This window comes from Chelonoidis abingdonii, chromosome 4, assembly GCF_003597395.2.
Source record: "Chelonoidis abingdonii isolate Lonesome George chromosome 4, CheloAbing_2.0, whole genome shotgun sequence".
NCBI classification, from domain to species: domain Eukaryota; kingdom Metazoa; phylum Chordata; order Testudines; family Testudinidae; genus Chelonoidis; species Chelonoidis abingdonii.
The window spans coordinates 146136814-146161826 of NC_133772.1; the positions used below are offsets into that span (position 1 = coordinate 146136814).

Genomic DNA, 25013 nt, shown 5'->3' on the forward strand with positions numbered 1-25013 from the left:
AAAGAACAAAACAAACAGCACAAACAAAGACTTCCCTCCACCAAGATTTGAAAGTATCTTGTCCCCCCATTGGTCCTCTGGTTAGGTGTCAGCCAGGTTCACTGAGCTTCTTAACCCTTTACAGGTAAAAGAGACATTAACCCATAACTATCTGTTTATGACACCTCCCTCAACAAAGAAGGGGATGATGCCATCCCTCAGGCCACTCCGTCGTTGTTGTCCCCAGATGAGATGGTGGCCAGACCCTCCCACACCAGTAGTCCCCCAGACAATTTTAAAGAGCATCAGGCCCTCCGTAAATGGGTGGCAGAGAATCTAGGCTTGGAAATTGAAGAGGTTGCTGAAGAGATTGACATGCATCCATCGAAGTGGGTATTCACCCACGAAAGCTCATACTCCAATACATTTGTTAGTTTATAAGGTGCTGCAGGACTCTTTGCTGCTTTTGAAGAGATAGAGGACCTCTTCAATATCATCTTTGCCACCACACCTGCAAAAATTGCATTACCCGTCCACGCAGGGATGCTCAAAATATCCAAGTCTGTGTGGCCAATCCCCTCATCTATTCCATCAACATCCAAGAAAGTGAAAAAGAAATACTATGTCCCTGCAAAGGGCTTTGAGTATCTATATACTCATCCCCCTGTGACATCACTAGTCATGTCCGTGGTCAATGAAAGGGACAGACAGGGCCACCCCACTGGAACGCTCCAAAATAGAGGCCAAGAGACTTGGCTTATTTGAGTGAAAAGTTTATTCGACAGCCAGCCTACAATTTAGGGTTTCTAACCACCAGTTCTTGCTGGGACGTTATAACTTTAACCTGTGGGATTCCCTTAATAAGTTCACGGAGGCTCTCCACAGGATCGTGCCCAAGAGTTTACCACGTTGGTGAACAAAGGCATGGTGGTGGCCTGCAGAGTCCTCCAAATCGCCTGGGAAGTGATAGACTCGGCTGCCAGGGTGGTCATGTCGGCGATAGCCATGCAACGCAGCTCCTGGTTGCAGGCTTCTGGGCTGTCTCAGGAGATGCAGACCACAATACAGGATCTGCCATTTGAGGGTTCGGGGCTCTTTTCTGAGCTAACTGACTCTAGGCTCCATGGGGTCAAGGACTCTCGAGCCACCCTCCGTTCCCTGGGCCTGCATGCCCCTCAGCAGTCTAGGGGCCCTCCACCTCCTCTGAGGCAATCTAAATCCTGGGGGGCTCCCTGGTCTGGCTTCTACAGGAGAGAGGACCAGGACAAAGGGTCTAAGAGACGGTACCCATCCTCTTGCTGTCCGGCTGCTTAACTTGACCATCCCAGAAGTCAGGGAAGCCAGAAGCAGTCATTTTGAGGGTTTGCTCGAGGACGGCACCCCAGCCAATGTACTGGATCCAACCCTCCCTTTCCTCAACTGCTTCTGCCTTTCTGGTCAGCCTGGTCCCGTGGCACTTCAGACTACTTGGTGCTAGATACAGTTTCTTCAGGCTACACCCTGGAGTTTACAGCTGACCACCCCTCCCACCCCCCTTCCTTGTCCCTCTTCAGTGAATTTCTTGATTGCTTCACTTTGTGATAATGGCCTTCTAATAGGAAAATTCTTCACATTTTCAAATTTAAACTATTCTTATGGAGCTTCATGGAGATAATTATTGGATTTTTTAAAAAGCAGCATGCACTATCAAGGTTTGCCTTTTGCTTACAGCAAACTGCAGCTCTTTTTTGTTTTGTTAAGTTCCACATGTGACCAAATCTGCCATTTTCGTGCCCCACATATCCAGGCTGTCTCCAAACTTGTTACTACTTTCTCCGTAATATTTCTAAAAGCCAATGTTTTCTTTTCTCATCCATGCAGCTAACTTTCTTCCAAGCTCTCTTCATCTCTCATCTTGATTACTGCAGCCTCCTCTCTGGCAAGGGCTAGAGAGTCTTTGAGAGTGTCTTGCAGGTTGGTTACAAAGTCCAAAATGTTAGTTCCCGGGGAAGATGTAACTCCCTCCCCTTGCTGCTTCACCAACTGTAATGGACCCTTAACTTCGTGGCCAGAAACAAGTTCAAAGGGTGAAAACCCCAAACTGGGATATGAAACAGCCCTGTAAATAAAGAGCAACTGCTGCAACACTAGGTCCCAATCATTGGAGTGCTTGTTCACGAATTTACGTTTCGTAAATTGGCCCCCAAAGTCCCATTAAACCTTTCCAATAGACCATTTGTTTGATGGTGGCAAGGGGTGGCAACCAACTGGTTCACCCCATGAACTTCTCAAAGATGTTTCATGGCCCCTGCCATGAAGTTAGTTCCTGAATTTGTAAGGATGTCGGAGGGTCAACCTTCCCTGGCAAAAATGTCTGCCAATGCTTGGCTCACGCTATTAGCCCTGGTGTTGCTTAGATCTACTGCTTATGGCCATCGGGTGGCAAAATCCAGGAAAGTCAGTATATACAGCTTTCCTCTGGGTGTCTTCTTAGGGAAAGGACCTAGAATATCCATAGCTACATGCTGAACTGGAACCTCAATGATGGGGAGTGGCTGGAGAGGGGCCTTGACCTGGTCTTGGGGCTTTCCCACCCTCTGGCACACCTGACAAGACTGGACATAGATAGAAATGTCCTTGCCAATTCCCTCCCAGTGGAATGACTTCCCCAAGAGGTCTTTGGTCCTGTTCACCCCGGTATGGCGACTAGGGTGATCATGGGCTAGGCTCAAAAGCTTTTCCTTATACTTAGTTGGAACTACCAACTGTCTCTGAGGATGCCAGTCCTTCTTGTGCCTACCAGAAAGGGTGTCCTTATATAACAGTCCTCCTTCAACAACAAACCTGGAACCATTAGAAGAGCTGAGAGGCAGTGGGTCACTCCATGCCACCCTCCAATGTCCCTTAAGGCTCTCATCCCCTTCCTGCTCTGCCTGGAACTACTCTCTCGATGCTGGAGACATTAGTTCCTCACTGGGTTGTGCACTTGGGCTTGGTCCCACTGGAAGCGATGCAGGTGATGGGGGTGTCTCCACGGATTGTGAACTGTTCTCCACTGGTGCACAAGGTTTTATTTCAGGCTCTGGTTGAGCCTCTTGCACAAGTTTATCCCTCAGTTGCTGGCTCCCCTGACTCTGGTGGGGTTGCAAGCACGGGATCTGGTGCTGACTGCTCCGCCAGTTCCGATCCTTGGGCTGGTTTTGGCTGGGTCCCAGGAACTGGATCTACAACTGCTGTCGTAGATTTTGGTCTGGGGTCTGGTTCTGGGTCCCTGGGCCTGTGGTATCTGGGGACACAGGCTGGGCCCTTGTAGGAGGCTCAGGAATGGAGTTAGGTGTGGAGGCCTGTTTAGCTTGGCTGCAGGTGACCATCCCCACCATTTTAGTTAGCCTCACATGATAGGCTAAGACTTCTCCCAGCAGCATGGGAATTGGGTAATCATCATAGACTTCAAAAGTCCATATTCCTGACCAGCCCTCATACTGGACAGGCAACTTGGCTGTAGGCAAGTTAAAAGAGTTGCACGATCACTTGGGCCTCTGGGTCGATGAATTTGGAGTCCACTAGGGACTGGTGGATAGCTGACACCTGTCTGCAGTGTCTCTCCACGCAATAATCTTCCTCTGGCCCACATTCACAATTTTCCTTCACTCTGGGGGTACTTGCGAGGCATCTGGGCCTGAAGGCTCTTGGTGGGACCCCGGGGTGATGAGTTGCAGTCGGCTGGTGCTCTTGGGGCAGTTGGTCTTCACATGCCCCAGCTCATTACATTTAAAGCATCGCCTAGCTGACTGCCCGCTGTGATGCGGAGGGTGGTTGGAGAGTAGAGTGGTAGGACTAGAAGGCATTTGGGGTTTCCCTGACTGTGTGGAGGGCTCCTCCTTGCGAGGTGGGGCCTTGGGTTGACTCTGGTGGGGTGTCATCTCAGGTTACCCCTTCTAGTATCTGATCCAGCGTAGCCTTTTCCCGCTCCATTTCTAAGCGCATCTTCTCCTCCACTGCTAAGCACTTCTCCTCCCTTCTCTCCTCCGCCTCTATTTCTCAGCGCCTCATCTCTAGGAAGAACTTCCTGTCTTCCACAGTTAGAGCTCAGTCTAGGTTAAGGGCCTTCTTCCATCTTGGCACCTGGATCTTGGGTTGGGAAGGGTTGACCATCCCTGCTGGGGAAATCTCTGGTCCCAAAGCCTCTCCGAGCAGTTCTGCCATGGTATTGGATATCTGGGCCTGATCTTCTCCTAGGCGTACTGCTTTGGGAAGACTGATTACTCTAGGGTTTCGGTGACCAACTTCAATTTCATGCACTGGGCTGTTTCTTACCCTAATAACTACCTTGTTGCCACAAGAGCTAGGGGGAAAAAATAAACTGCTTGCTTGTTGGACTTTCTGGCTGTGCAGGCTGAACCTTTTGCCTGCCTGTTCTCCCACAGGCATCAAAAGAAAAGAAACAAAAACCTTCCTGGCTTTCAAGCAGCCAGAAGGAAAAATGTGTCCTTTTAAAATCCTGTGTCTATGCTTCTGATTCAAAATGATCCCACCACTGTGCCACCATGTCAGGGTATACCTCCCCAAATCTGAACTCTGGGGTACAGATGTGAAGACCCGCAAGACCCCCGAAGCTTATCTTTTACTAGCTTAGGTTAAAACTCTTCCAAGGCACAGTCTTCTGCCTTGGACAGATATTGCTGCCACCACCAAGTGATTTTCACAAATATTCAGCGAAGAGTCACTTGGAATCCCTATCTCCCCAAGCCTCTTCACCCCCTTTCCTGGGGAGGCTTGAGAATAAAATACCAACCAGTTGCCTTAGCAATGTGAGCACAGACCAACCCTTTGTCTAAGGACTTTGGAATCAAAGGATTCTTAAAAAAAAAAGGTAAATTTTATTTACAAAGAAAGAAACATCTGAAAACGCAGGCTTTAGGGATTAAACACCAAAAATAACTTTCTTGGGGTTTAGCTTAAAGGTTACAAGCAAAACAAAAGCACCTAGGGTTAGCACCGAGGAATCCACAAACCAAAACAACCAAAAAGATTCCTAATCGCATCTGTCTTAACTTTTCCTGTGCTACTTACATATCTGAGGTTCCAAATGAGGAGTTTCTACATATGATCCTAATGATTTCCTATACCTGGCTTAAAGATTACAGCTTGTTGCTGCCTTCCCCTCTCTCCAGCCCAAGAAACAAAGAAAAACCCCACCACACCCAGTAGTTTTTTCCCAATTTAAAAGGGTACAGCCTCCCTCTTGGTTCCCTGGTCAGGTGCCAACTCAGCTTAAGCTTCTCTTAACCCTTTACAGTTAAGGCAATTAGGGTATAGCTGCTAAGGAGGATTCTATAGCTACTGACTGGCTGAGTGTCCATAAAAGGGAGCTACCTCCCCTCATTTATCACAGCATCCTTTAAGACTATTTTCCTTTGTGAACCCCTCCATTGCTCTTCCACCATATTAAATTCAAGATTCACGTCATAACCTTCAAGGCCCTTCACAACTCTGCCCCTCCCTAATTATCCAGCTCTGTTTTGTCACATTGGTCTCTTCTGCTCCATCAATAATGCTAGTTTTAACTACTTCCTTGCCTGCTCCTCCCACAGTCTTCCCTGATTAATTTGTTTTATTTCTATCTTTAATGCCTCTTTTAACATTTCACAGTTTATGCTAGCGTTACAACAAATTTCTGACTTGTTAGGAGGTTTGAGCAGGTAGAGCCAAGGAGTTGGCTGTACATCACGCACAGTGCCTTCCTCACTCACTTGATAAGCAATAAAGCCCTGATCCAGTAAAGTGTTTAAGCAAGTTATGTACCATTTTGCTTCTGGCTCCGTCCATATGTAGGAGCTGTTTCAGAGCGAGGAGGGAGCTGTTAGAGAAGCCGTGAAACTTCTCTTACTTAAACAAAGGGCTGGAGTAACCCCTGGGGACATCCAAAATTGGAGAATGCAAAGATAAGTGAAGCTCAGCCAGACCCAAGAATCTGGCTCTGTATCTTTAGTAGATACTAGAAGTCAATTGTTAATGTAGTTCTAAGATTGGGGGATACTTAAGTAGGCAAATGGCACGACAGAACTGATGAGTAAAAAAGTTTCTATCAGAGATCGAGATCTAACATGAAGAATCATAACATAATTTTAGTAGGACTTGGAATTATTTTATTTGATTCTATTGAAAAATTACATCCAAAGGCAATCCATGATCATGTTTTTTTTCTGGTGAATTGTAATGCTATTCTGTCTTCTCTTTGTTTAGATATGTTTCCATTATCAGCTGCTGCAGAAGAATCTGAAAGCAACAGGAAGCTACATCACTTGCTTAATGCAGTAACTGATGCGTTGGTGTGGGTTATTGCAAAAAGTGGAATCCCGTCTCAGCAACAGACAACTCGTTTGGCTAACTTGTTGATGTTACTTTCTCATGTCAGGCATGCAAGGTATATTTTACAGAATTATGTAACTCTTTGAGGTTTTAATATTTGTTGTTACAGCAACAAAGCTTGACCAAGCTCTTGAAATCCCCATAGAAAAATCTGGTATCATCATTTTAGAGTATTCATTGTAAGATTATTCTAAATTGACAGGATTAACTAAATAATATACTCAAATCACTTTGACATGCAGCATGTTGAATCCACCTTAAAGTGCACATCTTATGTAACCCTTCTGCCAGGTGAAGCCAGCAGAAACCAAGGCCGGTTTCAATATCTAGGGGTTCCTTTCCATCGATACAACACAGAACTGGCGTGAGCCCCCACCCAGTAAGCCGGGAAATTTACACACCACCCCTGGGTGCCTCTGAGAGCAATACTTCCCCACTCGCAAGCAGAGTCTAAGGGCAGAAAAGAAACTTTTAATAGAAGGAGGGAAGTAACTCACAGGGCTGGTCTACACTACGGGATAAAATCGATTTTAGATACGCAATTTCAGCTACGTGAATAACGTAGCTGAAGTCGAATATCTAAAATCGATTTACTCACCCGTCTTCACCGCGCGGGATCAATATCCGCGGCTCACCATGTCGATTCCAGAACTCCGTTGGGGTTGGTGGAGTTCCGGAATCGATATAAGTGCGCTCAGGGATCGATATATCCCGTCTAGATTAGACGCGATATATCGATCCCAGAGCAATCGATTTTAACGCGCCGATACGGCGCGTAGTCTAGACGTGGCCACAGTTGCTGTCCTTGGTCAGTGCAGACCTAGAGTTCAGAGGTGCAGCTGCAGATTTCACCTCCCCCACCGGGTGGGGTAAAGAGGTACCTTACTTGCTTTGCTGCTCAGGCAGTCTCTTGCTGCCCCTCTCCGCCAGCCACCCTGCTGGCTGTTCACCTACTGCTCCTGCTGACTGCCTGTTTGCTGCTTCCCTCAGCCTCCTGCTCTCTGTTCTTGCCACTCCTCTCCATCAGCTGTCCTGCTGGCTGCTTGTCGTGCCTCTCCGCCGTCGCCCTGCTGGCTGCCTGTTCACCACTCTTGCCATGCCTCTCCACCACTCGTTTAGCTTAAAGGTTACAAGCAAACAAAGCATCTAGGGTTAGCACAGAGGAGTCCATGGGACAATAAGAAATAAAAGAAATAACCCTAATTACGTCTAGCTAAACATTCTGATCTACTTACACATTCGGAGTTCAGATAAGTAGTTCTAGGCATGATCTGATGATTTATGATCATACCTGGCTTAAGCTGCTTATAGCATGGCTGCTTGTCCTTCCAGCCCAGAGAACAGACAAAGGCAAAGTTTATTTCTCAATTTTAAAAAGTTCTACCTTCCCATTGACTCTTTTGGTCAGGTGCCCACTTTTTTTCTTTATCTGGGGGACTTTTTAACCCTTTACAGGTAAAGCAAATAAAGAACAGCTACCAAGAAGGATTTTACAGCTAACTGGCTGCTGGGTGTCCATCAAAGCGAGCTATCCCCCCCCCTTTATTTATCACAAATGTCCTCCCACTCCAACCCTCAGGTTCCTGCAAGGTCTGCTTCTCCTCCTGTAAGGAGAGTATTCCTACTCTTCTTCTGCCTCTGATATTCATGGGTGTAGCTCACCTTCCTATTCTCCAAGAGTGCGACTCTATGATCTTTACTTCTGATACTGGGATAGAAATTTCAGAGCTGGAAGTCATAGCAAGCATAGGGAATATAGGGGACCTTCTAGAGAATACCTGGTACACACCCCCTGGCCATTTACATATTGCTCATATGGTCCTTCTCCTTGGTCTTACTGGACACTTTGGAGTGTTCATTAAGCAAGGAGACCTAAGTCTCCCTTGTCACAGAAGTTGATCAGGACACAACAAAAACAGCCCCCTCAGCTCGACTTCCAGAAGAGGAACAATCTTAGCAGAAGTCCTCTGATGCAATTCTAACTCATATATCATCTTCATTGCCAGAAGAAGCTGCTGTGCAATCTATTTCCTCTCCACCTAGTGACTGTAAGGTATTTCAAGGCCGCCTTTGCAGGATGGCAAAAGTGCTGGAGATTCCTATAGACGCCCCAGTAAAAGGCTCACGAATTATTGGCTATTTTGTCTTTGCATGAAAGACTCAATGCCTATCAGTGAAAGCCTTTTAGAACTTCCCCAGCTACTCTGTCAAAAGCAAGCATCCATACTCATGACCTCAGAAAAGGCAGATAGAAGATACCAAGACCCCTCTGGTATCTCCTCCTCGAACTTCGTGCCTCACAGCCTTTGTACATAGTTTGCATATAGTAGTGTTTGTTAGTAGTTAGAGTCCCAGCTGGGACTTTGTCCCAGGTGGAGCATGCCCCAGTCTCCCGGTTTAAGCCCTGCTCAGACTGCAACAGGCCTTTGCCTGTAAGTGACCCACATAGCAGCCGCCTTAAGTGCTTGGTGGAGTCACACATTAAGAATTGGTGCCAGATCTGTAAACTTTCCGCCCCATCCAAAAGGAGCAGGATATCCGCCTCCAGTCTCTTCTGATGGAGTCCGCCCTCCGCCCAGCTTCTGAGCTGACCAGACAGGTCGCACCGAGCGCCTCGGCTTCCATGCACAGTGCACTGCCGGCACCTGGTTCCTCCTGGCACCATTCTCCATCGCCGGTGCCAAAGAAAAAGACCAAGAAGCGCTCAGCACTGAGCAAAAGGCCCAAGGGTCAGCTACCAAGGAACCCAGGCCTGACTGCCAGACTATTCTGGCGCCACGTGATCGTGCCTTCCTGGTTGGGGTTCTCAGCCCCCTTAAAAGGTCTGCCACCAACTTCTAGGAGCAGTATCAGACTGACACCCTTGCCTGTGCCGTTGTCATCCCAGGCTCCCCAGGTGCAGAGAGAACACAGGTCTCCACCTGCTCCAATGATGACCTCGGTGTCGCAGGACCTGACTAAGGCTCCTCAAGAGGGCAAGCCTGTCATTAAGACCCCTCAGGGACAGAGGAACACCTCTGGTCGTCGGACAGACTATCTTCTCCACTGTGTGGAGGATCATGGGCAGGTCCGAGATGCATCGTCAATCCCCCAGATACCTTCAGCATACCTTCAGTGAGCACTACTCACTGTCCTGGGGTCAACAGTCCTCCTGCTAATCCTGGCGCTGCTCATCCTCTCACTGGTTGTCTCCAGGCATCAGTATCGAGTGCCGGCGCAGTGGGAACGTTTACTGTCTTGGTACCGGTCTCTCCCGTACCATCAGTGGTCTGTTACATCTGGTCAATGGATGGCAGTAACCACAACCAGTAAGCAAATGCAGGTGTCAACGGCTCCTCCCTGGTTGCTGGAAGGTGGTTCCTTCAGTATGGAGGGCCAGTTCATACCATCACCCAGGTCCCATACGCAAGATTGGGCACTGGATTTCACTCCTTCCACTGTGGCACTACAGTGGCAGCATGGCTAGTGGCCAATACAGTGGCCTTACCGGAGCGCGTGGGGCGTACCGTTCATGACAATGCCCGCTTCGCAACACTCAGTGGCCATGTCACAGCATTGGGTTGGTGGCACCAGGCCCGGTACTGGATGCCAGTTCTGAGATTAGGGCAGAGGAACCTGTGCCCACCTCTAAACTTCCTTCTCTGGCGGTGGTCGAGACTCTGGCACCTCCCCCAGCAGTCCAGTCTTCCTCGTCATCCCTGAACGAGGCGGTTATGGGACCTTTGAGAGCTAGCTCACTGAATTCAGGAAGCATCAAGCCCTTCTCCAGCACGTGGCCAAGAGCTCGAGGTGCAGGTGGTGGCAGAGCAGGAGGACACGCTCTTCAATGTCCTGTCAGCCTCTACACCACCTGGGTTGCCCTGCCTATGCATGACAGGGTTCTCAAGGTAGCCAAGGCCCTGTTTCAGATCCCTCCCACCTCAAAACGGGCCGAGAAAAAGTATTTCATTCCAGCCAAAGGTTTTGAATACCTTTATGCTCACCCAACCCCAGGGTCGCTGGTTGTGTCTGCAGCTGAGGACAAGCAGGTTCACACCTCTTCGCCTCCCAAAAACAAAGAGGTCAAGAAACTCGATTTATTTGGGAGGAAAATATATTCAACCGCCAACCTGCAGTTCCAGGGGGCAAACCATCAGGCCCTGTTTGGCTGGTACAATTTCAATCTCTGGGATAGTCTCAAAAAAGTTCCGGGAATCCCTCTCTCAGGGTTTGGCCCAAACATTTGGCACCTTGGTAGAAGAGGGTACTATGGTGGCCAGATGCTCTCTGCAGATGGCATGGGACACAGTGGACTTGGCAGCAGAGTGTTCACATCGGCGGTGGTTATATGACGCAGCTCCTGGCTCCAAACAGTGGTCCTCCAGACCATGATTCAAGACCTCCCCTTTGACGGAGCTGGTCTCGTCTCTGATCAAATGGACACCAGGCTGCATGGGTTGAAGGACACTAGAATTACCCTTCACTTGTTGAGCATGCACATGCCACAATCAGCCAGAAAGCCCTTCCGACTGCCACTACCACCAAGGCTTTACTAGGAGACAGGATGCTAGCTTTAGTCACCAATGCCCATCTTCCTCTCACACCCGCCTAGCCTGGGCCTGCCAAACACTAGGGGGCCAGAAGCGATCATTTTGGGGGTGTGCCCGAGAGTGGTGCCCTAGTCAGCCAACTGGATCTTACCCACCTTTTCCTCAACTGCCTCTCTCTCTACCGCTTGGCCTGGTTGCAGGTTATGTCGAACCACTGTGTCCTGGATTTGGTAGCTTGGGGCTATACTCAGCAATTCTTATCTGGTCCTTCCTCCCACCCACCCCCCACTTCCTCATCCTTCTTCAGGAGAAGCTCCTGGGCTTGGGGGCTGTGGAGGAGGTGCCCCAGGACATGGAAGGAAGAGAATTCTATTCTTGAATCCTTCCTAAACCCAAAGGCCAAAGGGGCCTCAGGCCCATCCTGGACCTTAACAAGTCTCTCAAGAAGTTGAAGTTCCACATGGTCTCCCTGACCTCCATTATCCCTTCCCTGGATCCAGAGAACTGCTACGCCACTCTTGATTTAAAAAAACGCTTACTTTCATGTCTCCATATTCCCAGGACACAGGCGATTCCTGCATTTCATAGTGGCTGAGCACCACTCCCAGTTCACAGAGCTACCCTTTGGCCTATCCTCAGCCCCCAGGATGTTCACAAAATGCATGTCACTGGTAGCGGCTTACCTGAAATGTTGAGGGGTCCAGATTGTCCCTTATCGTGATGACTGGCTCATCAAGGGCAGGTCTCTGGTGCAGGTGCAGAGGAGCCTTGATGTGGTGTGGTCCACCTGCAGTGACCTGGGCCTGTTAATAAACACAGAAAAGTCCATGTTAATGTCAGTCCAACGTATAGAGTTTATCAGAGTGGTTCTCGCCTTCACGCAGGCCAAGACCTTCCTTCCAGATGCACGTTTTCAGGCCTTGTTGGACCTGATCTACCACACAAAGAGCCATCCAAGACAATGCCTGCGACAGATGGGCTGCGTGCATGTACGTGGTCAGCCACGCCCGACTTTATCTACGATCCCTGCTGGCATGGCTGACCTCAGTCTATGTCCCCAGCAGACACGACTTGGACTGCGTGGTCCTGGTGCCGAGCTACATCCGCTTGTCCCTGGACTGGTGGCTGGATCCCGAGTCGTTGCTGAAGGAGTTCCTTTTGTGACCCCATCTTGGACATGTCATATCTGGGATTGAGCCCACCTGAGCGGGCTCAATACCCGAGGCTGCTGGCTACAAAATGATTTAGCCCTTTATATCAATGTCAGGGAGCTCAGAGTGGTTCCCACGATGGCGTGGTTCCCGAAAGATCGGGAGCGCCTTTACCCACGTCTGGGACCTGGTCTCCCGCCTTGGGACCTGAATTTTGTGCTGTCAAGGCTCATGGGTCCCCCCTTCGAACCCTTGGCTTCCTGCTCACTCCTGCTTCTCTCCTGGAAGGTCTCCTTCCTGGTTGCTATAACTTCAGTCCATAGGATCAGGGCACACACGTTGGAGCTGCCGTATATGATCTTCTATAAGGATAAGGTCCAGCTGCATCCTTACCTGTCTTTTCTGCCTAAGGTTGTCTCCCAGTTTCATATTGGTCAAGACATATACTTACTTACCAGTCCTTTGTCCAAAGCCTCATGCGCATACCCTGGATGTCAGATGGATGCTGGCCTTCTACATAGGTAGAACAAAGCCATTCCGTAAATCAGCACAGTTGTTCGTTGCAGTCACAGACAGGATGAAAGGTTGTCCAGTGTCTGCCCAGAGAATCTCATCTTGGATCACGGCCCGCATCTGCTACTGTTATGAGCTGACGAAGGTGCTTCTGCCGGTGATCGTGAAGGCCAGGGTAGTCTCTTGCTTTTTTGCCACCCCAAGCAGCAAAGGGGAGGGGGAGAGAAAGATAAAGCCGTGATTGGCAGCACTTCGGGGGCAGCTCTACCGTGCCGCTTCATTTTTTGGCGGCAATTCGGTGGCCGGTCTTTCTCTCTGAGTGGGACTGAGGGACTTGCCATCGAAGACCTGGACGTGCCGCCTTTTTCCATTGGCTGCCCCAAGTACCTGCTTCCTGTGCTGGTGCCTGGAGCTGGCCCTGGTGAAGGCTCATTCAGTTAGGGCACAGGCATCTTCAGCAGCCTTCCTGGCGCAGGTGCCAATCCAAGAAATCTGTTGGGCTGCCACCTGGTCATCCGTCCACATGTTCGCGTCGCACTACATGCTGACCAAGCAAGCTTGAGACAACGCTGGCTTGGCAGAGCAGTGCTGCAAGACTGTGAACTCCAGACCCACTTCGGTGGATACTGCTTGTGAGTCACCTAGAATGGAATCGATATGAGCAAGCACTTGAACAATAAGAAATGGTTACCTACCTTTCGTAACTGTTGTTCATAGAGATGTTGCTCATGTCCATTCCATTACCTGCCCCTCTGTCAGACTTGTTGGCAAGACAGAACTGAGAGGGCATAGAGCTGGCGGCCCCTGATATACTGTGGCATGAGCGCAGCACTCCAGAGTGCACCACAGCAACCCTAGGGGTACTGCTAAGGCAAAAATCTCTGACGATTGCGCTCGTGGGCAAACACTCTCCTAGAATGGAATAGATGTGAGCAACACATCTCGAAGACCAACAATTACAAAAGGTAGGTAATCATTTTTATCATGGTCTCCTTTCAGAATATGATTATCTTAATTGGCACATGGTATCACTTACTGGATAGTTCCAGCAGAATAAAAAGAGGCAATAAGATCTTTGATCATAGGTCAACTTGCAACATGGACCTCTCTGCATACTACTATTGATGCGTCTATTCACACTGCTCACCAGGTTCTCCCAGAGTCACAGCAGTTCAGGAGAGAGCAAAAGGGTTATCAGATCCTGTGGACTAGATTGATGGCATCTTGGATTCTAACTGCACTCCTCTGGAATTCTCAGAGAAGTCCAGAATACAGTCGAGGAACTCCCCTTCAAAGGGCACGAACTTTGTAGTGCTAAATTGATTATACACTACATTCTTTAAAAAATTCTCGAGTTACGCTGAGGTATTTGGGGGTTGAGCACTCCTTCGCTTAGAAGAAGAAAACCTCTAGACATCAAATGTATTCCAGATAACCTTCTGCGTTTTCATACTACCAGCCTTATCAAAGACCAGAAAGAGGTAGTAAGAGACCTTCATCCATTATGACTGCAACCACTATAAGGCTGTTTCTGTCTTCCAAATAGTTTGACAGTCACTTTGAGAGCTGTCAGAAACCACTCATACCTGTTCCCTACCCCATTTGGGAATTCTTGCAGACTTCCTGAAAATAAAATAAACAAAATTACCACAAACCAATGGATTCCATAGATGACATAAAAAGGTTACTTCTTCGAGTGCTTGCGCATTTGATTCCAATCAGGTGTGCATGCGCTGTGTGCAGGGCCGTTGGAAAGTTTTCCCCTAACAGCATCCATTGGGTTGGCTGTGGAGCCCCCTGGAGTGGTGCCTTCATGGAGCTCAATATACACACTAGCTGACCCGGTGCCTCCCCAGTTCCTTCTTACCTCCTGTGATGGTCTTTGGAACTGTGGTGTCTTGCTCTGCTAGATCTCCACGCTTCCCTAGCTTTCTAGATAGTTGTTGTTAGTTTGGTTTATAGTTCTTGTTTTTTGTTTTTAGTTAGTGTTAGCTGGGGTGGGGGGTTTCTCCTCCACCCCAACTCTTCTTCTTGGCCCCAAGCCCAAGTCCCTGGGATTCAAGCCCTGCAGGTCCTGCTCTAAGCCATGCCAATGGGTGATCCCCATGACTCTTGTCTGAAGTGTCTGGGGGAGGCTCATCAAGCCAAAAAGTGCAGGATCTGCAAAGGCTTTTGTCCTTGAACTAAAAAGGAGTAGGACTTTCACTTGAAGCAGCTCCTTATGGAGGCAGCTCTTAGTCCTCAGCCTCCTTCGGTGCAGCAAGACCCAGCACTGAGCATTTTGGTGCGCAGCACCCTGGTGGTGGTAGTGGAGGTGGCACTGTGGTTGGACTTAGACCGAGACCCGTGGCACTGACACTCCCCGACACCATAACCAGCGACATCAGCTCGGCCTGGCTCCCACTTTCTTGGTCAGAAGCGGCACCGGGAGGAGTGGTAGATACGCTGGAGGGTAGGGATAGCATACAAAGGGACCTAGACAATTTAGAGGATTGGGCCAAAAGAAATCTGATGAGGTTCAACAACGACAATCACAGAGTACTGCACTTAGGATGGAAGAATCCCATGCATGCTACAGACTAGGGACTAAGTGGCTAGGCAGCAGTTCTGCAGAAAAGGACCTAAAGGTTACAGTGGATGAGAAGCTGGATATGAGTTGACAGTATGGTCTTGTTGCCAAGAAGGCTAACAGCATTTTGGACTGTATAAGTAGGGGCATTGCCAGCAGGTCGAGGGACGTGATCATTCCCTTCTATTAGACGTTATTGAGGCCTCATCTGGAGTACTGTGTCCAGTTTTGGGCCCGACACTACAAGAAGGATGTGGAAAAATTGGAAAGAGTCCAGAGGAGAGCAACAAAAATGATTAGGGGGCTGGAGCTCATGACTTATGAGGAGAGGCTGAGGGAACTGGGATTGTTTAGTCTGCAAAAGAGAAGAATGAGGGGGGATTTGATAGCTGCTTTCAGCTACCTGAAAGGGGGTTCCAAAGAGGATGAATCTAGACTGTTCTCAGTGGTAGCAGATGACAGAACAAGGAGTAATGGTTTCAAGTGGCAGTGGGGGAGGTTTAGGTCGGATATTAGGAAAAACTTTTTCACTAGGAGCGTGGTGAAGCACTGGAATGGGTTACCTAGGGAGGTGGTGGAATCTCCTTCCTTAGAGGTTTTTAAGGTCAGGCTTGACAAAGCCCTGGCTGGGATGATGATTTAGTTGGGAATTGGTCCTGCTTTGAGCAGGGGGTTGGACTAAATGACTTCCTGAGGTCCCTTCCAACCCTGATATTCTATGATTCTATGGAAGTCAGAAAAGAGTGGCTCTCTTATGCTGAGACCAGCTTCCCTGGAGCCAGTCACTGGGGCGCATCCCGGAGGGGAGCACCCAGGAGCAAAGGCCACAGCCCCAGCACCGTTGACTCCGGCCCTGAGGGTGATCCATTGAGTCCGGTACTACTGGACTCCCTGACCGCAGAGCAATGGAAGTCTAGCTACCTTCTACCCTGGACACCTTTGCGGCGGCAAGGGACCTTATTGCCATGATGGCATTGGGGTCTCCTCAGCTCCACGACAAGACCCCAGTGCCTTTGAGGTTGGTGCTGTCTCAGGGCAAGCCAGTGTTGATCCACCTATCAGCACCAGAGGTCGAACCGCAATACCATTCCCACTCCCGGCATCGTTCCCGATGCCGCTTGGAGTTCCAGCACCGCTCTCCATCATGGCGCTGGTCATACTTGCGGCACTACTCCAGATTGCATTGCTCTTCCAGGTCGTGGCACCACTCTGCCTGCCAGTAACGGTCGTGAAGCAGACCCTGGACCCGGTGCCTTCATCATCTCGGCCCCACTCCACGTCAAGATGCTGATCCCAGTCTTGGCACCATGCCCCAGCTTCAGGGCACTACTCCACGCCTCCCTGTTGGCGCTCACTGATGCAGATTTGCTCAGCGTCGCCCTGGCCCTCATGCTCCGGCTCTCGCTCTTTGGTATCAGAAACGGGTTTGAGGTTTTTGGACTGTCGCCAGTCAGACTGTGGCCTCCCTGATGTAGGGGAAGGGTGATGGCAGGCACGTGGACAGGGACCCACCCAGTGGCCATTTTGGACTCAGTGGGTGTACTATCAGGCCCAGAGTGCACTGTCTGGAGTGTCCTGGTTAGCTGCCTCCAAGCCATAAGTGCCAGAAGCCACTGCCAGTCGGCCTGCTCCTGGGGGTATGGAAGAAGTGGCATGTGCTCTTTCCGCTTTGGGTCCCACTCCGACTCCAGTCCCTGAGCCGGATCTTGCAGTTGGTGATGCAGGACATCGGGTCCCCACACCGCAGTGGGGTCAAGACGACCCTCTTTCCCCCATGGCCTCCTCTTCCTTTTCTCCCAACAAGGCACTGGCAGGCACCTCTATCTCTGGGCCACACCCGATTGACATCCATGCCCACCAGGCCCTCCTGCGCCGGGTTGTGCGCAATATGAACCTACAAGCCAAGGAGGTGGTAGAATTGGAGAATCCTCTAGTGGACATTTTTGCCCCAGAAGGCCCGTCAAGGGTGGCCCTGTCTCTCATCAGGACCATCCAAACTAATGCCAAAACCATCTGGCAGACCCTGGCCTCCATTCCCCCTATGGCCAAAGGAGTGGAACGCAAGTACTTTGTTCCCTTGAAGGGGTATAACTACTTATTCATTCACCCGCAGCCCTGCTTTCTTGTGGTTGCAGCTGTGAACAAGAAGCCACACGGTCAGCTGGCCCCTGTGCCCAAGTCGAAGGACACCAAGCGCTTCGACTAGTTTGGACGTAAAGTTTACGCTATGTGGGGGCTTTAGCTCCGGATCGCCAATCAGCAGGTGCTCTTGAGCCATTACAATTTTAACTCCTGGAACTCCATGCTGAAGTTGAAGGAGCTTGTGCTTTTTGAATCCAGAGAGGAGTTTGGGGACCTGGTTGACGAGGGCAAAACAGTGGCACAGACCTCTTTGCAGGCCTCGCTAGATGCTGCAGACTCGAGTGCGTGCACGTTGTCCTCCAGGATTGCCATGAGGCACACCTCCTGGCTGCAAGCCTCTGTTCAGCAGATGCTGCAGGACTTTCCTTTGATGGGGAGGGTCTGTTCGTGGAACAGACCGACTCTAGGCTGCACAGCCTTAAAGACTTAAGGGCAACAATTAAGTCACCCCGGCAACCAGCGGAAACACTTCAAGCCTCAGCAACCACAGCAGCGCTCTTACCCTCCTCGGCCAAGGCAGGATTTTTATGGATGGTAGGGGCCTAATGGCAGGAGGAAACCCTCTAATTCCGCATCTGGACAGGCCCAGGGCCCGACCAAGCCATTGTTGGACTCCAAGCAGGCTTTTTGAAGGGACGCCTGAGGACGGCATACCAGACTTAACCCCAGATACTACCCTCCCTTTTTTGAATCGTTTATCCCATTTCCACCGTGCTTGGTCGCAAATAATCACGGATCGCTGGGTCCTTTGCACGGTGGAAGTGGGATACTCTCTCTCATTTTGTTCCTCCCCGCTCTCCCACCCTCCTTCCCTGTCCCTCTTCAGGGACCCTTCTCACAAGCAACTCTTTATTCAGGAGGTTCAGGTGCTCCTCACCATGGGGGCCATCGAGGAGGTTCGGAAGGAAATAAGGGGCAGGGAGTTTTACTCCTGATATTTCCTAATCCCCAAGGCCAAAGGGAGCCTTCATCCCATCCTGGACCTGCATGGGCTCAACAAATTCATGGTCAAGTTGAAGTTCCGCATGGTCTCCCTGGGCACTATTTATATCTTCCCTGGATCCTGGAGACTGGTATGCCATCCTCAACATGAAGGACGCATACTTCCACATAGTGATTCATCTGGTACACAGATGCTTCCTCTGCTTTGTGGTCAACCACAAACATTACCAGTTCACGGTCCTTCACAGCCCCGTGTGTTCACCAAATGTATATTGGTCATGGCTGCCTTCCTCCTTCGACGGCAGGTGCAAGTATACCCTTACCTCGATGACTGGCTGATCTGGGGCCTCACCAGAGAGCAGGTGCAGTCCCACCTCCGCCTGGTCAGGGATACATTTCGTTGGCTGGGTCTCCTCCTCAACGTAGCAAAGTCAACCCTAGAACTGACCCAGAGAATAGAGTTCATCGGGGCAGTTCTGGACTCTGTTCAGGTGCGGGCCCTCCTGCTGTACTCTTGTTTCCAAACTATCGCGGGTATCATTTGAGGCCTTTGGAGCTTCCCAACCTCGATGGCAGGATGCTGCCTGAGTGTCCTCGGCCACGTGGCTTTGTGTACATATGTGACCTGGCACACCAGGCTCTGGCTCCAGCCACTGCAGGCCTGGCTTGCTTCGGTCTGTTGCCTGGGGCATGACAGCCTGAACTTGGTGGTCACCATTCTGGAGCAGGTCCTCGCCTCCCTCCGCTGGTGGCTAGATCCCCGGGTGGTGTGCGAAGGGGTCACCTTTCACAGCCTTCCTTGTCCCTGGTCATGGCTATGTCAGCCCTGGGGTGGGGTGCTCATCTCGGAAACTTTCGGGCTCAGGATCTGTGGTCCCTGTCCGCCCTTGCCCTGCATATTAACGTCCGGGACCTGATGGTGATGCATCTTGCTTGTCAGGCCTTTCGGGAGCACCTCCGAGGTGGTTGTGTGGCAGTTCTCATGGACAACAGCATGGCCATGTTCTACATCAACAAGCAAGGGGGAGCCCTCTCCTCTCCCCTCTGTCAGGAAGCCATTCGACTGTGGGAGTTCTGTATAGCCCGCTCCATTCACCTGGTGACATCCTTCCTTCCTGGGATCCAGAACACGCTGGTGGATCACCTCAGCAGGTCCTTCCACTCTCCTGAGTGGTCTCTGCAGCTGGATGTCATCCACCCCATTTTCCAAAAGTGGAGGTTTCCCCAGGTGGCTCTGCTTGCCTCCCGCAGCAACTGGAAGTGCCCAGCATTCTGCTCCTTCCAGGGTCGCTGCCCGGGCTCCCTCATAGACGTGTTTCTGCTTCCCTGGATGGGTTGCCTGCTTTATGTCTTCTCAAGATCCACAGAGATGGGGCAAGGGTGGCTCTGGCATGGCCCTGGCAGTATTGGTACACCACTCTGTTGGAACTGTCCATGGATGTTCCAGTTCCGTTGCCTCTTCTTCCCGACCTGCTCACTCATGATCATGGTCGCCTCTGTCATCTCGACCTGTGGTGTCTCCACCTCACAGCATGGCTGAACCCTGTGGAGCTTCTGTGTTCGGACTCCATACGACAAGTACTGCTGGGCAGCAGGAAGCCCTCCACTCGAGCCATGTATCTGGCGAAGTGGAAGTGGTTTTTGTGTTGGTGTGACCAGCACCACACCCTCCCCATCTAGGCGCCAGTGCTCCTCATTTTGGAGTACCTTCTGCACCGGAGACAGCAAGGCCTGGCAATGTCTTCTGTGAAGGTTCACCTCACAGCCATCTCAGCTTTCCACCTGGGCGTGTCTGGCTGCTCTATCTTCGCCAACCCAATGGTTGCTCATTTTCTCAAGGGCTTGGACTGCCTCTACCCTTAGATCCGGCAGCCTCTCCCTACATAGGACCTTAACCTGGTCCTTTCAAGGCTGATGGGGGCCCCATTCGAAACGCTGACCCACATGCTCTCTCCTGTATCACTCCTGGAAGACAGCTTTCCTTGTCACCATCACATCGGCGAAGTGCATCTCCGAGCTGAAGGCCCTTACCTTGGAACTGTCTTACATGGTCTTCCATAAGGATAAGGTACAGCTCAGACCTCACCTGGCCTTTCTTCCCAAGGTAGTGTCAGCCTTTCATACTAGCCAGGAAATTTTCCTGCCTGTTTTTTACCCTAAACCTCATGCTGGTCCCCGGGAGCAGTGGCTGCATTCCCTCGATGTCCACAGGGCCCTTGTCTTCTGCATCGAGTGCACTAAGCAGGTCAGGAAATTGACCCAGCTTTTTGTTGCAGTGGCGGATGGGATGAAGGGTTTCCCAGTCTCCTCTCAGAGGACCTCCTCAAGGATTACATCCTGAATCTGCGCTTGCTATGAGCTGGCCAGAGTACCGACCCCAGCTCTCACGGCTCACTCCACTAGGGCCCAGGCCTCAGCGATGGCATTTCCGGCCAAAGTACTGATCCGAGAAATCTGCAGGGCAGCTACTTGGTCCTCGGTGCATGCCTTCGCCTCGCACTACGCCATTGTCTGGCACGCCAGGGATGACGTGGCTTTTGGTAGAGCAGTACTGCAGTCTACATTGCTTCACTCCAACCCCACCACCTAGGTAAGGCTTGGGAGTCACCTAACTGGAATCGATATGAGTAAGCACTCAAAGAAGAAAAAACGGTTAGTCACCTTTGTAATTGTTGTTCTTTGAGATGTGTTGCTTATATCCATTCCAAACCCGCCCCCTTCCCCTCTGTCAAAGTAGCCAGCAAGAAGGAACTGGGGAGGCACTGGGTCGGCTGGGGTATATATTGAGCGCCATGAAGGTGCCATGAAGGCATCACTCCAGGGGGCTCCACAGTTGACCCAATGGATGCTGCTAGGGGAAAACTTTCCAACGGCCATGCACGCAGCATGCACGCGCCTAATTGGAATGGATATGAGCAACACATCTTGAAGAACAACATTTACAAAGGTGAATAACCATTTTTTCATGCAGGAGCTTCCTACCCCACAACCACGTTCCCTGTCCCTTTTCAGAGACTCCTCCCAAGAGAGACTCTTACATGAAGAGGTGCAGTTCCTTGTATCTCTTCTATTTCTCTGAAACATTCCTCTTCAATTAGTGGGAGGAGTTTTTGTTCCTGTTGCTGTCTAATTCCCAGGATTGACATCTCATTCTGGACTTGAGAGATCAGAACACCTTTGTTTGCTCGTTCACACTGAGAGTGGTGACCCTGGCTTCAATAATCCCTAAATTGGATCCTCTAGGCTGGTTTGCCATTCTGTATCTGGAAGATGCTTATTTCCATCCATTCAGTGCACGGGAAATACGTGTAGTTCATAGGTGGGAAGACAAATACATTGCCAGTACTTATGGTTGCCTTTCAGCTTGTCAACAGCCCCAAGAATATTTATAAAATGTCTGGCTGTAGTAGCAGCACACCTAAGAAGGCAGGGCATTTTAGAATACCTGTACCTTGACAACTGGCTGATTCAGGGAAGTTTTCCCAGGAAATCACGAACAGCATACATCACATTCTACACCAGTTCTCTATTTTGGGGCTCGATATCAGCAAAGACAAATTCTCTTTAAATTCCATTTTTTGAGTCAGTTATAGACTCCACCACAATGAAGGCATATCTGCTATGAAGCAGATTTGACAATATATTTCTCCTCATAAATCAACAACAGACAAGCCCTCAGATACAGTAAAAATGTGTACAATTGCTAGGGCATATGGCTTTGTGCACATTTGTGACTCAATTTGTTGGAATTTGCTTTTGTTGTTTATTAGGATGGTACTTACCATCCAATAAACATCATCTAGATGTGATGGTTCAGATTCCCCCAAACACCCTATTTTTCTTAAATGGTAGAAGAACCCAGATCAAGTCTGCAAGGGTGTTCCTTTTTCTCCACTGCTCCATACCAAGGTTCTAGTGATGGATGCTTCCACTTTGGGATGGAAAGGATCATCTGGATACACATGGAGCTCAGGCATGTAGTTGCAAGAAGAGTCTCACTTACACATCAACATATTGGAGCTCAGAGTGATCCAAATAGCACGTGCTACATTTGTTCCTTACATCCAGGCAAAGAGCATCTGATTAATGACTAACAATTCCACAGCTATATTTTAGGTAAACAGGGAGGAGCCAGATCTACTCCTCTGTGCCAGAATAATATCATCTTGTGGACTTGGTGCATAAGCAATCAGGTAACGTTTTCAGCCTTTCATCTGCCATGGTGTGATGCTTTGGGGTTCACCCAGGCCAGGAAAGGGGTTCAGTCAACACTTGCCTTGCAACTATGGATACTTCAAATGCTGTGCTTCTGTGGCTCACAGCCCTGGCACCAATGGCCAGCAGACAAGCATGAAGATCTCATCTTGGCTTCCACCACCGAGTTACTCTTTGCAAGGGGACCTCAACAACGCTTCCAGCCCCGAGTTCTCCACAAAAGCGTTTCTCTGCTGTGCTCAGCCACTCTCACTATAACCCTCACAAAACCTTATTAAGTTGGCTGCTCCTTTAAAGAGACAGTACACAGCAGCCTGTTAACTGGGGTTAAAATGAAATCTTCTTGTTATGTTAAGAGGTCATGAGGATGAAGATGGTTAAGGTCTTAGCAATTTTGAAACTATGAATAGAAAAGAGGGGTGGTGTTGACTTCTGAACTTGTGTCACTGCCTCCCAGCCCTAAAACCCTACTCAAATTAAATGAATTTAAACAACGTCAGAATGTTGACCTATTGTTGTTTTTATTCACAGTAACAAAGGTATGGAGCACCTTCTGAGCATGAAGTGTAAAAATGTGGTCCCAGTCTATGACTTGCTGCTGGAAATGCTGAATGCACACACGCTTCGAGGTCAAAGAAAGTCTGCAGTCACAGATTCTGAATTTGGCCCATCAGAACAAACTGATACTAGAGATGATATGCGGAATATGGCAGAACAGTAACTTTATAATTACCTGGAAGATCAGGTTTGTAGGAAAGTGTGAAGCAAAACAACATTATTTAGAGCTGTCGAAAACTTGATATGTTTTATGAATCTTAGCCTTTTTGGGGCCCTATTCTAATCTTTCAGATTTGCACGTTTATCTTGGATAAAGCTGTATATCACCTCCTGTATTGTGCAAAGCACATCATGTCCATGTTTCTGACATAATACTTTGCACTTACACTAATGCTTTCTGTCTGAGTCTTATGAACACAATACCCTGTGAGATTGGAAATTATTACCCGTTTTTAAAAAATGGGTAAACTGAGGCAGAGAGAAGCTAAGTGACTGGCGTAAGAATCCACAGCAAGTCAGTGGAGAGCTGGGAGTAGTGTCCTGACTCCCAGTTCTTGCTTTATAATCACTGGACTGTGTTTTCTGTCAATATATCAACATATGAAATCTACAGCTGTTACATCATGTGGGAGGGATTTGATTATGTGTATATGATGATGATCACTGGGGAAATGCCTACATTTCAGTTAACATGGTTAAAGTGCCAAGACACATGCAAAATTTAAATGAGTTTATTCCTTGTACAATTATGCAGTGGATGCAGATGGAACACAGAAACGCTTCCTCAGGCTTCATTTGAGCCACTCAGAATTGTTTCTGGGACCACTTTAAAGACCAGCTCCGTAAACATAAAAACAGGTTTGTTTTGCAAGCCTGCTCTTCATATTTGAACTGTTTCTTTGTGCATGGTTCTCAACTGCTTAAAGGTTGACTTGACTGCTTAGTCATTTTCATGTAATACGACATTTTAAAATTTATTGTCACAGAGATTAATGTGCTGTTTTGTATATTTATAATGACTTAATGTGTGATAACTGTATGTGTAGGTATGAAAGATCAAGAAATTAATGTTTATTATGTGCATTAGTAAAAATGATGTGATACAGTCCATTGAACTATTTTTTTTAAAATGGTTTCCTAGGCAATTTCACAATCTTCCCTTCACTTCCATCTTGAGTACAGAGGCGTTTAGCAGTATTGTCAGGCTCGTGGGGTTCTGGTAATGCAGTGTACATAACTGTAGGGAGTGGTAGCATGAGTAGAGATGAGGCTCAGCTGGGATCTGCTTTTACTTACATGACTCAGTTTTGCTCTCTTTATTTTCAAGAGGAAGCTGCATGTAACTTGCTTTGCTAGGGAAGTTCTACCCTAAGTTATGCATTTTCAACCCTCCTAAAAGAACCCTAAATGAAAGAGGGGAAAAATGCCTGTGGGATAAATTCATGGAGGATAGGTCCATCAGTGATTATTAGCCAGGATGGGCAGGGATGGTGTCCCTAGCCTCTGTTTGCCAGAAGCTGGGAATGGGTGACAAGGGATGGATCACTTATGAAGTGCACTGCTTCGTGTGTGGCAATTTGTTATTGGCATATCACTAAATATGCAGTCATATGAAATGTCTGTCTTGTTGATTTCTGCAGCTGTCCAAGGTGCACTGAGTCTGAGAGGATATATAATATGGCCCATAGCCTCAGCTAGAAAATAAGAAAATATTTTTTCTGTCATTTGCTTATGTAATATTCTGTTTCATGCTGGAATTAAACTCATTAGCCTTTGATAACACTGGAGATTAATGGACTTGACTAGATACCATAGTGTTTAGTTGTATATTGTGGTCATTTTAGGTCTGTGACTAAACTGAATTAGAGATTGTTTTGATGTTCATATAAGGCCTGGTCCACACTACGCCGTTAAATCGATTTTAACAGCGTTAAATCGATTTAACGCTGTACCCGTCCACACTACAGTGCTCTTTAAATCGATTTAAAGGGCTCTTTAAATCGATTTCTGTACTCCTACAAAACGAGAGGAGTAACGCTAAAATCGATAGTATTACTTCGGAAT

At 48.9% G+C, this 25013-nt stretch overlaps 1 protein-coding gene across 1 annotated transcript in view; it reads left to right on the forward strand.

Moving 5' to 3' along the window:
- Positions 1-23385, forward strand: part of ESR2 (estrogen receptor 2) — a 75681-nt gene extending 52296 nt beyond the window's left edge. Inside the window, exons 7-8 of the mRNA XM_032774370.2 lie at positions 6205-6385; positions 22923-23385. Coding sequence (XP_032630261.1) covers positions 6205-6385; positions 22923-23112 — 371 coding nt within the window. The 3' untranslated portion in view covers positions 23113-23385. The remainder of the gene's footprint in view (positions 1-6204; positions 6386-22922) is intronic.
- Positions 23386-25013: the final 1628 nt, after the last annotated feature.